General features: G+C 43.1%; 1 protein-coding gene across 2 annotated transcripts in view; it reads right to left on the bottom strand.

The window, feature by feature from the left end:
- Window positions 1-13,253, bottom strand: part of PLPP3 (phospholipid phosphatase 3) — a 65,137-nt gene that overhangs the window by 19,169 nt on the left and 32,715 nt on the right. For both annotated transcript variants that reach the window (XM_048861287.2, XM_048861286.2), the window contains exons 2-4: window positions 12,080-12,237; window positions 2,174-2,454; window positions 1,195-1,252 (exon numbers count right to left, since the gene is read on the bottom strand). In XM_048861287.2, coding sequence (XP_048717244.1) covers window positions 1,195-1,252; window positions 2,174-2,454; window positions 12,080-12,237 — 497 coding nt within the window. The remainder of the gene's footprint in view (window positions 1-1,194; window positions 1,253-2,173; window positions 2,455-12,079; window positions 12,238-13,253) is intronic.

Raw genomic sequence — 13,253 nt, 5'->3', positions numbered from 1 at the left:
ATGTCCAATTCCTTTCACATCACATCTCCCCAGCCATTCACTGACAACGTTGTTTTAACGTCGCTGAGAGGAAATGGCGTGAATGTTTACAGAATAAAATTGAAATGTTTCAAGGAAAGAAAAAAGAAAATGAGGAAATAAATTAATGGAACCCCCCCGAACTGTCTAAAAAACCCAGTAATTAAATTACAGAAACTGCTTCCAGCCCGGGGGCGGGGGGTAAAAAAAAAATCCATGATTAAAAACCAGGAGAGAGCCATGGTAATTTATCTTTTCAGATGGCAAAGTAAAGGAGGGGTGGGGAAGTGCAGCTCGTGGATAAATAAAAGTTCATGTTTAATGTTTTCATAAGTACAGGGCTGTTTCTTTGGTTTCCAATCTAAGGTTACAGGAGATATGGGGGCCGCAAATCTTTGAAAGTATCCAAAAACCTTTTTCCTAATTACTTTTTACACAAATCACTGTCCAAATCTCCTTTCCCAAAAAGTTTACCATAGTTCCACCCATAATTGACCTGTGCTGGGTTGTTTCATGAGTGCTATCAAGCATGCCTCCAGCAGCTAAAGGCAGGAAGCACCTTGGCACACTGCTCTATTCAAGGGCAGAGTAGAGGAAGGGCAGAACCATTTTTCATTGACAGAGAAAAACAGACCAGCCCACAGTGTTAGATCAGACTGTGTGGGGAGGCCAGTTCACCTGCTTTGCTTTCAGATTTGGCCGCAAATGTAACATGGAAACCAGACTTTAACCTATAGGGGCAGCAGGTTAGGCTTATATATTCATCAAGTGCAGAGACCAGAGCAAGCTGCCTAATATAACTGTAAATAGAGCCCCTGTGCATTGATCTTAGGAGATGCAGCTTCCTTGTTTGGCTCACCCCAAACTCTTGTTGACTTCAGTGGGAATTTGAGCAAGGAATGCAGGACTGATCTGGAGACTTGGTAACAGTCTTGGTGCAGCCAAGGTCTGTGTAACCGGACAGAAATTTCAGGAGTCACAAGACCAAACAATGCTAAAAAGTTCAAGTATTTTTGAGTTTTTAATGGCAGTTTTTTATTCAGTCCCTGCAGTCTTCTGACGTAGTCAGAGCAACGTAATCAGCTGCCAAATTGCTACAAGTGGGGGTGAGCGTCCCATGTGGGGATGCTGAGGTGTGCAAACAGGTTTGACTCTCAAAAAATGGAGGGTACTCACCACCAAATAAAGCATGGTATAGAGCGAGAAGGAGGCGTGACCAGAGAAGAAGGATTTCCTGTAAGACAGAGAACACATATGAACCAGCCATTGTAATATTAGATTGAACCTGCCTATGAATAATCAAGAGGCAAGACTGTGACCTGCCTCTTACAACAGGGGAATTAGGAGATGTAAGGTACACCCTTATTTTTTCAGTATGGGCTACCTGGCATTGTGGGTGGGGAAGCAACTTATCTGGGGCTGCTGCTCCCTCCACACCCAGTATGGTGGAGAGTGAGTGGATGAGGAGGGTATGTATCAAGCATTGGCTCCACCCCCATCCTGACACTCCAGCCAATGCAGCTGAGCATGGCAACATGATTAAGTAGACCAGTAGCAAATTATTTCCTCTACGGACCAAGAGGTGGAGAATCATGGGATTGCAGTTCCCTTCCTCGTCTGCTTTTGGGGCAGCTATGAACTGTTATATACTCAGCAGACTGGTAACTTACAAACCAGCCCAAGATATCTGGGAATTTAGGCAAACACCAATCAGGGTGCATTAAGTATAACTTGTAAAGTTCACCCAAAAAAATATCAAAATTAAATATCCAATGAACACGACATAAAGACTTTGAAAAAGACTTCCTGACGCTGTTTGTTGTCTTTACATAAAGGAAGGGCTGTTTTGCTGTGTAGATCCAAACCACTCACCTGTGATGTCAGCTCTTATGGTAAATTCCCACATTGAGCAAGCATTCATGAAACAATGTTGTGGGAGTTAATAGAAGGAAGGAGAAGTATTATTCAGCAGAGTTCAGTAACTCCTTAGGGAAATTGCCAGTCAATAGTGGTAGCTCAGTGGCAGTCTTCCCAGAGAAGGAAGTTTCCAAATGATCCACTGCTGGCAGAAGGGACCTGAGTTGTATTTTGTGGGACACCATTTTGGCAGAAACAACCGTTTTTCCCCCTATGTTGTCAAGGAAATGCCTCTCACCTGGCTTCCTGGACTCTGCTGTCATTTCCCCTACAGGTGTAGTTTTGAATGTAGCCTTTAGAGCAGTCGATTACTGAAAAGTCTGGATTACAAACTTCCAGGAAATGAGGTCGCAAGCGTCCGACAGACACTTTGGCAATGTCTGTGAAGGACTGGCTGATGGCACAGCCAAAGGCGAAACAGCCCACTTGTTTGTAGAGAGCCGCCACATATGGGTTCTGGATGAAGGACCGAGACTTCTCCTTTAAGTAGTGAATCCGGTAGAACTCCCCTGTTATGATCTGAGGGAGGAATTTTAAAAAATATATATAAATAAAAAACACATTTTGCATTAAGAGGTCACATCAGGTAAATGTGCAACCATACAGGATAATAAGATCTCAGAATAAAAGAGCATTTGTTAAGAAATAAACTACAGGGTCCTGCATTCAAGTCTTTCAGAATCCCATTAATTACTGTAGGCTTAAGGCCAGATGCATATTAACACTTCTTAGTGAGAGAATTTTTGTTTCAGACAGAAGGCGAGCATGTTTCTGAACGATACATATTTATCCGCAAATCCTGTCTTAGAAGCAGACTCAAGTTAAATAAATATTGATGGAATTCCAAGAACAACTTGCCCACCTGAAACCTATTAGATTCCATTATATCTCAGAATGCAACACGGGGTTAAAAAAAATGCTTTTCTTTATTGCCAGGAGCATTGTAAAATGGCACTTACCAGTCTCTCTCTTTCTCTCCTCTGTCAGCCTGCAGGTAACAGTGACATGCCCAGAGACATGAAGAAACTGGTTTAACCTCTTTTGTTTGTAGATTCTAGCTATCCCATATTACCGTGTCAACAAAAGCCGTCAGTCAGACCTAAAAAGGTCATATTGGCGATTGGACACTTGCTTCATGAACGTAGCAAGATACACAGTGCAGTTGTGGCCCAAATCAACAGCAAATGATTCCAAACGGTGAATACTTCCTAAGAAGTGCTCACTTGGCCTGAGTCAGCCACCTGAGCAAGAGAGAGAGAGAGAGCCCTAGGAATGCCACGGTTCTTACTATAACAAAACCACAGTGCATTTTCACCTTTTTTTTTCCCGGGGGGCAGGGAAGGGGTGAGAGAGACATTCCCCACTCCTTTCACTATGTTCTTGATGCATAAAGCAAGCAGTCCATCCACAACAGGAAAGTAAATAACAGACCAGTATGTCAGTACAGTACACTCCGTTTCAGAAATCTCCAGCCATTTTGTTTTCTTCACACATGGATAAAGCTGAACTTGATCAAACCAGAGATCCCTTAAGTTCCAGAGAAACCTTTGTAACTGGATGATGTTCATGGAATCATAGATATCAGAGACAAAAAACACCTGCTAGGTGTTAATGCTAGTGCAAATTGTTTCCTCATTATATTTTGTATAATTTACAATGGTTTGCTTTGTTCTGAATATCTCAAGTAATGGGGCTTCCACCATGTCAAGTGGGAGAGCATTCTGCCACCTGCAGGAGCTCACCGTTTGGAATTCTCTTCTCCGACACATCCTAAATTCTCCATTTATACTTTCCAGAAATCAAGACCAACTTTTTTTTTTAAAAACGTAAGGAAAAATTCTAAGGCCAAGCTAAAGTTATTGGATCAAATTCTGCTCTCGGGTACGTTGGTGTAAAGCCGCAATAACTGCATTGACTTCAAATGCTCCAGCTCCCCCAGATTTATACCAGTGTAACTGAGATCAGAATTCAATTACAACCTAATAACAGAGACAAAAGAATCAAGGTTCTTTGAGGTGCAAAGTTACTATATTAAATTCCATATAGAAAAAAAAAGTTTAACATTTCAGAGGTGGGGTTTTTTTTTAGTTATTTTTCATAGCTTTAAAAAAAAATGAACACAAAGAATCAGATTCTGAGATACTCAAAGTATTTAGAATCTGGCCCAAAATTTGCAGTGGCCAGACTCAATTTAAATCATATAAACTTCCATAAACACAGGACTTTCCTGGGCATTCCAATGGTCCTTGTAGTTATTAAGCAGCAAATTATGTATTTCTTGTGCCACGTGGGGGGGAGTGTTGTGGATTTGACAATGTTGTCATAAATCATAGTTATGAACCTGAGGACCTGAGTACCTGGCTTCTTGTAATCCTAACTCTTAAAAGGCAATTTAATGAAAATCAGGCCATGAAATGAAGTCCAAATGTCTCACCTCTCCAAAAGAGGCAAAGGCTTAAATTGTTCTGTCACGTTACACCCTAGTTTTTGAGCTCCAGATTTATAGCTTTAGGATTTTATTCATTACTTTCAATGTTTTTATACCTGAGTAATAAAATGAGGTGGGTTTTTTTTCTCCTTCACTCCCCTTTCTGTTCCAGTCAGCAGCATTGTGATATGTAAATTTAGCTGTCAGGAAAAATGCCTTCTTGCTAATCCCTTTCTGAAACAGCTAGCAATATTCTTCACAGCATGGCAGCCTGCCAACTCCATGCAGAAGAGAATTCTTCCCTACCTACCTTTTTAAAAACTTGGCACAACATTTGGAAACTAATAAACTGGAAAAGTATTGCAATTAGACTAAGAGGAGATGAAACTGTATCATGGTTTGAACTCTTGAGTACCAGGGCTTGAAAAACAAAGGTTGACCTAAAGTAACTGAAATAAGAGCTATGCAGGCTTTATCAAAGAGAAGTAAAAAAAAACCCCAAATGCTGCAAGCAGGCACTTATACTTCCATACTTCTTGGAGAAAGACATCGGGGTCATTGACCTGCCACGAAGGGTTTACAAACCACAGTCACATTTTACAAAAGACTATTAGTATCGAGCTCCCTATGGGCTTGACTGAGGTTGTCTAGGGTCTTGCAGCTGACCTGTTCCAGAGTCATTTGTAATCCCTTAAGAATCCAAGTGCTCTGCAGATGATGGTGTATCTAGATTTTGGACTATCTTCAAATGCAGGCTGCGAGCCAGGAAGTATATCTGCATGAAGACCAAAAAAGAATGTCTGAACATTTCTGCTGTGGCAGAACACAGTTCATTTGTGTCATGGAAAGGACATTCACGCTTTCTAATTGTCATTTGGAGGCAGCTCTTCTCCCTGCCACTGTCGTTTCAATTTCTCTCGGTGTTTGCACATTTATCTGTGAATGGGTGGTTTAGGAATCCCCTGTGGGTTTTGTGGGCACCCAGGAATCTACTTCCACTACACACAAAGCCCTGGTCTACGCGTCAAATTTAGATTGACCTAGCTGTAGTTAAGCCAACCTAACCACTGGGTAGCTACCGCCGCTTAGGGAGCTGGGTTACCTACAATGACGGAAAAACCTCTTCCGTCAATTTAGGAAGTGTCGATATTACGGCACTACAGTTGGCATAGCTGCAGCTGTGCCACTCATAGTGTCGACATACCCAAAGAAATGGCCTGTGGATTTTGCCACTCTCAAAGTGAGGGCGTCCAGTCTGCAACTGCACCGCAGAAGGATACCTCATCCCAACTGCATACTGCAACTTTCTTTGATGGCTGGGTGCATCTAGTCATGCAGGGAAGAGGGGCCTGCATCTTATAAGGCTTAGAACTGCAGAGGGAAAATAAATTGAATTAAGGATGATATTTGACACCACAGGATGTACCATTATTCTCAGAGTTCACAAACAGATCTCCTTAAAGCTTAGACATGTGACCCATTTTAAACAGGGACCAACAAAGTCTAGGGATTAATATTTTTTCTCACTGCTGGTGGTCTTGGTAATTGCACAGATGTAGCAGATTGTAAATTGGAGACTTTAGTCTCCCGCTAACACACTGCTGGGTAGTCATGACCCCTCCCCACTTTAGTTAAAATCATGGCTGAACGTTAATGAAAAGCTAAAATAGGGCAAAGTTGTTTTTTGGCAATGCTCTCCCTGATAAAGAGCGACTTAGAAAACTAATTCAGCACAGATGTGCACAAACTGAAACTTCATCCTGAACAAACAACTCTTAAAGGTACTAATCTCCTTTTCTGACTTGTGTCTCCAGCAAATAATTTGCATGTGGTATATAGAGAATTTCCCAGTGTGAAATGCTGGAAACATTTAACATAGTCACTACAAAGAAACAAATATCAAATTTTTCTCTCTAGTCTCTTCTACAATCTTTCTGATCAAGTGTAAGTTTTATATGCAATTATCATCAATTATCGGTTGCCCCAGTAATTACACTTTCAGGGTCTTTCTAATCAGTTTTGTCTCCAATGTATTGTTTTTCTGTGTCTTGCCAAATGGGAGCACTTAACATTGAAATATAAAGTATCTGACTATCCACATTTGTATTCTTATAAATTAGCTGATCTAGAAAACTTGTTGGTTTTTTTCGAAAGCTCTCAAGATCCGACAGTACATGGAGTTGGATACGAACAACAGTATTATCCATAAGGGGGCTCAGGAAATGGAGTAAAGAACCTTTTACCTCCAGGGTATGGCTTCAAATCCAAGCGTAGCTGGAAGTGATTGCCAGTTGTTACCACCTGTTCAGTGGCCTATGTGAAATGGGTTTGTGGCCTCACTCAAGATCAGCAGGTGCAATTCATCCCTGTGCAGAAAACCACCACAAAGCTTGTGCACCACAGACGGCCCTCTTTGAGGACATCAGTGATGCATAAGCCTTGTGCTGTCCTCCGCACAGGTTGAATTTCAGTCCTAGTGAGCAATGCCCCTCCCTTGTTAGCATTCGGAACAGAGAGACCAAGAACTGAATGGACATGATCATTCTCTCCCTTATACAGGGAATCCCTCCACAACTGGCTTTTAATGGTTACTGGCTGGTCAGTGTGGAGAATCTTGTATTATCACAGCTTATGCAAAGCCTCGTCTATGGCTAAAAAGAGGCCTTTAGTCTCCATGAGGGTCAAATATTTTCCACAAGTGAAAGCACAGAGGTTAGGGATCTATTACAGGAGTGGGTGGATGAGGTTCAGTGGCCTGCAATGTGCAGGAGGTCAGACTAGATCAGCGGTTCTCAAACTTCATTGCACCGTGACCCCCTTCTGACAACAAAAAATTACTACACGACCCCAGGAGGGGGGAACCGAAGACCGAGCCCACCCAAGCTCCATCGCCCCAGGCGGGGGAGGGGAGGGCCAAAGCTGAAGCCCAAGGGTTTCTGCCCTGGGTGGGGGCATGTAACCTTAGCCCTGGTTGGTGGGGCTTGGGCTTGAGCCCTGGGTGGTGGGGCTTGGGCTTCAGACTTGTGGGGGCCCAGGGCCAATACCAGCCTTGGCGACCCCATTAAAATGGGGTTGCGACCCACAGTTTGAGAATCCCTGGACTAAATGATCATGATGGTCCCTTCTGACCTTGAAGTCTGTGAGTCTATGAACATTTAGTAGAGGTCTGAGAGCAAAAATCTTAGGGGCAATTAGTATCTCAAGGGTCTTATGCATGTGTAACGCCAAAGGCAGTCTTTGCCTCCAAATCCGTAAATATGTAGGCACTGAACACAAATGCATATCCTCCTATGTCCTGACAGAAGCATAAGTCTTCACTTCTAAAGTTTACTTAGCAAGAACTCTGGCAGTCTTCAAGACACATAAAACACAACCTGGACCTTTTGCTCTGGCCTGAAGATTCTGCCGGTGCCAGTATTTAAAGCTGGGAGTTGGGAACATGAAATTTTTTTGTTTTATTTATTGTCCTAAATTGCTCTTATCTACAGTCATGTCTTTGAAAAGCAAACATTTCAAATGAAAGAAGAGATATTGGTGCTTTGTGGATTTGCAAGGAATTCATATTATACTACAAAAATTCTGGTATCTGGGTTACATCTGAAAAAGAGGTCAGCATGACTTGAATTTTCCATATATTCTGCCATAGCAAGAAATCTGTTTCTTAAATCACTTGTTAGCCATTTGTATCACTCAGCAACAAATAACTGAGCTTTTGTATTTTCCTTACCAATTTACTTTTGTCATGAGTGAAGTGAAACCTATGTAGAAAACATCCATTTCTTTCAGGGAAACTTTTTTTCTTTTTAATTGACCTGCCATTTCATGTTAGGAACTTGATGGATTAAATAGCCAGCTGATTATGTTTCCAATTTCAGTTCCAACTCTTGCATTTGCCACTGGCTCACTACTGATCAGAAGCAGATTCTGCATGGAGCCGACATGACGGTATGTCAGGCAGTAATGTGAAAATGAGGTTTTTTTCATTTTATTTTATGGCTTTTCCATACTTGGGGGTATGGAATTTTACCTGCAGGGTAAAAATTTCTTCTTGTTTATAGATTTTTTTTTCACTTTCACTTTTAGAATGAGAGACAGAGAATTATTGGGACTGTTTGCCCATGGCTCTATGAATAAACTGACTGGCAAACGATGTTGCGATCAATGAAACCTGAAACCTGGCTTCATTTCAATTCTGCTTGGGGGAGAGGAGAAACTAACAGATAATTATCTTGAAAATGGAATAACCCAAGCCAAAGGATGACTTTGAAAAGAAATCAGCCATCTGTTTGGTAGACACAACACAATGAGTCATATGCTATCCTCAACCCTATACATACATGACTCCCATTGACAGGAGAGAGAGTTCCATTGGGGATCGCTTCCTATCTTTGCACTGACTATAATGTAGCTTTAATCACTGCTGAAAGGATCAGACAGTAACACTGAAATACGTTTGAAATATTTCCCCGAGGGAAAAATTTATAGGATGAAATTCACCCCAGTGCACAGATTCTGCACAGGACCCCTCTGTACAGCTTAAGCCTTGAGTTGGTACTCTGTGCAAGCTAAGCTCTCTCCCTATGGCCCTGCAAAGACTAGTGGGGGTAAGGCAGTGATTGGGCCAAATCAGAGGGAGGGATCCACATTCATCTGAAAGTGGCATAAAGAGGCTGTGACTGCTATTGTATCCCACAGGCTTGCATAGCAGCTACAGAGAGCCTTTCAGAGTAGCAGCCGTGTTAGTCTGTATTCGCAAAAAGAAAAGGAGAACTAGTGGCACCTTAGAGACTAACCAATTTATTTGAGCATAAGCCTGCTTGAGAGAACCTGCGCATCAGTTCCTCATGCTGCTCCCGTTGGGAAGTGGATTTCACATATACAACTCTCTCCCTGCCAATTCTTCCCCACAGCCCCCAACAACGCCCCCTACACACACCACGTGCACTTCATCCATGCAATAACAAACACCTCTGGCTTTATTCATGTGAAGTGAATGCTACCCAGAATGCATGAACCTTCTAATTAAACAGACAATATCACGATTCTGATTAATTTACCGCTATAGCTTCTGATGAAGTAAAAGGAAAGGAAAACTCATGTGCACAATTTACTATTTGAACCACCAGTGTAAGTATGAACGAACAGTATAAAGCTTAGATGTGCTAAAGATATGGGGCGTTACAGTGCTTGTAGGACAAAGAATGAAAGCTAGGGGGAAATAGGAGCTTAAAGTCATTTCTTTCTGTCCCTTAACCCAATGGTTCTCAACCAGGTGTCCGAGGTCTCCTCGGGGGGCCGCAAGCAGGTTTCAGGGGGGCCGCCAAGCAGGCCGGCATTAGACTTGCTGGGGCCCAGGATAGAAAGCCATAGCCCAACCGCATGAGGCTGAAGCCCAGGGCCGTAAGCCCCGCCACCGGGGGCTGAAGCTAAAGCCTGAGCAATGTAGCTACGCAACAGCCCCTGTGGTGTGGGGCCCCAGGCCATTGCCCTGCTTGCTACGACGCCAGCCCTGGCTTTTATAGGCTGAAAACCAGTTGTTGTGGCACAGGTGGGCTGTGAAGCTTTTACAGCGGGCGGGGGGGCGGCTCAGAAAGGAAAAGGTTGAGAATCCCTGCCTTAACCTGCCTACCCACAATACAGTTCCTTTAGCTGACAGAACTAAGAAAAGGACTGTTATGAAAGTGATCCTTAAGGAAAAAACTAAATTATGCTAAAAGAAAAGGAGTACTTGTGGCACCTTAGAGACTAACCAATTTATTTGCTCCAATAAATTGGTTAGTCTCTAAGGTGCCACAAGTACTCCTTTTCTTTTTGCGAATACAGACTAACACGGCTGTTACTCTGAAACCTAAATTATGCTAGAAACTTAGGTTCTTCTCATACAGAAATGCTGGGGGCGGGAGGGCATGGCAATGGTATCTTGATATAAATGCTTAAACAAAAATGAAGGGGTCAGAACCTTGCATGTGAACGAGCGACGGGCGGTGCTAGACCTGTGGGGAGGGGGAGGAAGGTGGTTTAAAACCACCTTTGCACTCTCCCAGTCGTGGGAGCTTGGGTCTGGCACCCATCATACGTTAGAGCAGACTGCAGGCTGCTTTCACTTATTGTGGCCACTAACACCTGTCTGGGGCCATTATGCAGCTGGGGAATGTCAGAGTGCAAATTCTGTCCACACCCCTCTCCATCAGGCTGGGATGGGGTGGAGCAGGTGGTGCAGAGCCGGGGGTGTGTCACCAATGGATGCCCCCGCATCAAAGGAATCCCCAGATATTCTTTTGCACCGCAGGAGTGGAGCCAAGGGACTGGAACAGGGGCAAGGATCTGCCACCTCCAAAGGTGTTATTTTGTTTTTAAATAACAAACTGCACTTCATTTCAGCTTTTCATGATGGCACTACAGATACCTGTCAAATTTTAGTAGAGCACTGTGACTTGAGTGTAATGAGGCCTCCTGTTACATGGTTAGCCCAAAGTGTTTTTAGTAAATAGCTGACAAATGTACTGGTGTAAGGCACCTCAACTCACCCGACTCTTCCAGGGCTGGATTTGCTGAAACTTAAAGCAAATATGTTCACACACAACATAATCCCTCCACACAGTAGTGGGAAATTTGATAGGAAAAAAAAATATCAAAAGTAATTAGAAAGGCGACACAAGTAAGATCACAGCTGCCCTTTAATATATGTCTAGTTTATTATTTATTAAAGCCTAATACTGCCTCCAAAACTTTTCCATGCAGCAGTTGGCTGAAAAGGCACCACCTCTTTTTAAAAACTGCATGAAATGCGGAATATGTAAATACCACAGCAATCACTCAAATGTGGACACAACATGCCAAATCCTTATTGGCACCAAATCCTTTAGCTCGTAAGGAACATGCTCCCTGAAACGTGAACTCTATCTTATATTGCAAAGTTTGCAGGACGTGCCCAAATAGTTTGACTTGTTTACTTGCTTCAGAAATAATCTTACTCTTCCTGCTGTAAATTTTCATTTGCACATCGCTGCAGATTGTTGTGCGTGTTGTGGAAGATGATTGAAATTTATGCCTCATATTCACAGTAAAGGCACACCAGTAGGATGATGCTTCCCTATGCTGATAATCTGATATGGAAAGGGCTTCTTCCATTGGGACAGTAGGCCAGTCTCATCAGTCCCCATCCATTTCCATTTAAAAGTCAACAGAAAAGCTCCCTGGTTTCAATAGGTGCTGGAGCAGACCATAGGCCTTTTCGTTTATCTACTTCAACTGTCAGCATACAGGTCTGTGCTCATTACTATAGCTGTATTTGAAATGGGGAGCTCTTCTGCCACAAACTAAGCAAATCAACCCCCAGCTACCCACCAAATTATTAACTGGCTAATTTCACCACGGACACGAGACTGTCTTTGGATGGTAATGAGTTTCAGTCACTAACCTGGACTGATTTTGAACAACTGACCCCAGACGTGAAAGGCTTCATAGCCTATTACCAACACCATCTTGTCTTTGTTGCTGTTGCAGTAGATTTTTTAACTTGTTCCAGGCACAGTCCTAACTCCCAATCCCTATAAATTAATTGCTGAGCAGAGATTTTCTAATAGTCTTTTTGCGTTGATTGACACGCTGTCTGGGAGTGTCAATAGGGCCCTGTCAGCATTACCTGCTTAGGGGACAACACAAACATACCGTCCTGTCAGAGAGGGGCAGAAGAGCGTGACCGATTTTACTTACAGCAAGGATGGCAATGAGAATCCCTGCAGCACACAGCACAGCGTCGTTAATCGTCTCGCCCGTTTTCAAAGGGTACTTGATACTCTCGTCGTTGCAGTAAAACCCCCTTTGGTACGGCTGGATTGTGCTAGTTTCAATGATCAGAAAGGGCAGACCGGCTGGGGGAGAGAAAAGACAAACAATAGAGAACAACACAAAAGAAAAACATCAGTAACTTGGACAAATACGAACAAAAAGCAACAAAGAGCCCTCCCCAATTCACCACCCCTTTGATGAGGCTTTTCTTTTTTTCCTAATAAGTTTCCAAAGTGCACAGTGTTGGGAACTGTTTTATTAAGTTTCTCCTGGGGGAAAGTACCTATTCTGCTGTGGTTATCAGATGTAAATGCTGCACGCTCCTAGTGAAGCCTTGCACACTGCAAATATTAACTTACAGAAATGAATGCCAACAGCATCCCCGCTGCAAGAAATCATGGAAAAAAATATGACAGTATTCCGCACAGAGCGCCTGGAACTCCTTGCCAGAGGGTGTTGTAAAGGCCAATACTATAACGGAGTTCAAAAGGGAGCTAGATAGATTCATGGAAGATAGGTCCATCAATGGCTATTAGGCAGGATGGGCAGGAATGGTGTCCCTAGCCTCTGTTTGCCAGAAGCTGGGATTGGGTGACAGGGCATGGATCACTTGATGATAACCTGTCTGTTCATTCCCTTTGGGGCACCTGCCATTGGCCACTGTCAGAGGACAGGATACCGGGCTTGATGGACCTTTGGTCTGACCCAGTATGGCCGTTCTTATGTTACTATGTACTGTGACCAGAGCACCAAAATGTCTCTCTGAAATGACGTGATGGAAGCTGAATTCAGCAGGACTGTAGGAGGAGTTACTGAATAAACCAACAGCAAACTATCAACTATCAGGTCATGCTTTTCCTGCCATATTGAACCAGGCCAAGCCCCATCTACACAGGCTTCGATACAGTGTTTAAAAACAAAACAAAACTGCATTTCCATGGTTAATATACCTCTGTGTCTTAAAGGGGTTCCACCACAGTTTGCCTCACCAATGTGGACAAAGGATATAAACATCGTGAGAGCAACCTTTCTTTGAACACTTTTTGCATGCTGTTCAAACACAGCATCTATCCAACCATCCACAATAGCTGGTGAGACC

This window comes from Caretta caretta, chromosome 8 (genome assembly GCF_965140235.1).
Source record: "Caretta caretta isolate rCarCar2 chromosome 8, rCarCar1.hap1, whole genome shotgun sequence".
Classification (NCBI taxonomy): Eukaryota; Metazoa; Chordata; order Testudines; family Cheloniidae; genus Caretta; species Caretta caretta.
This window is presented reverse-complemented; position numbering and strand designations above follow the sequence as displayed.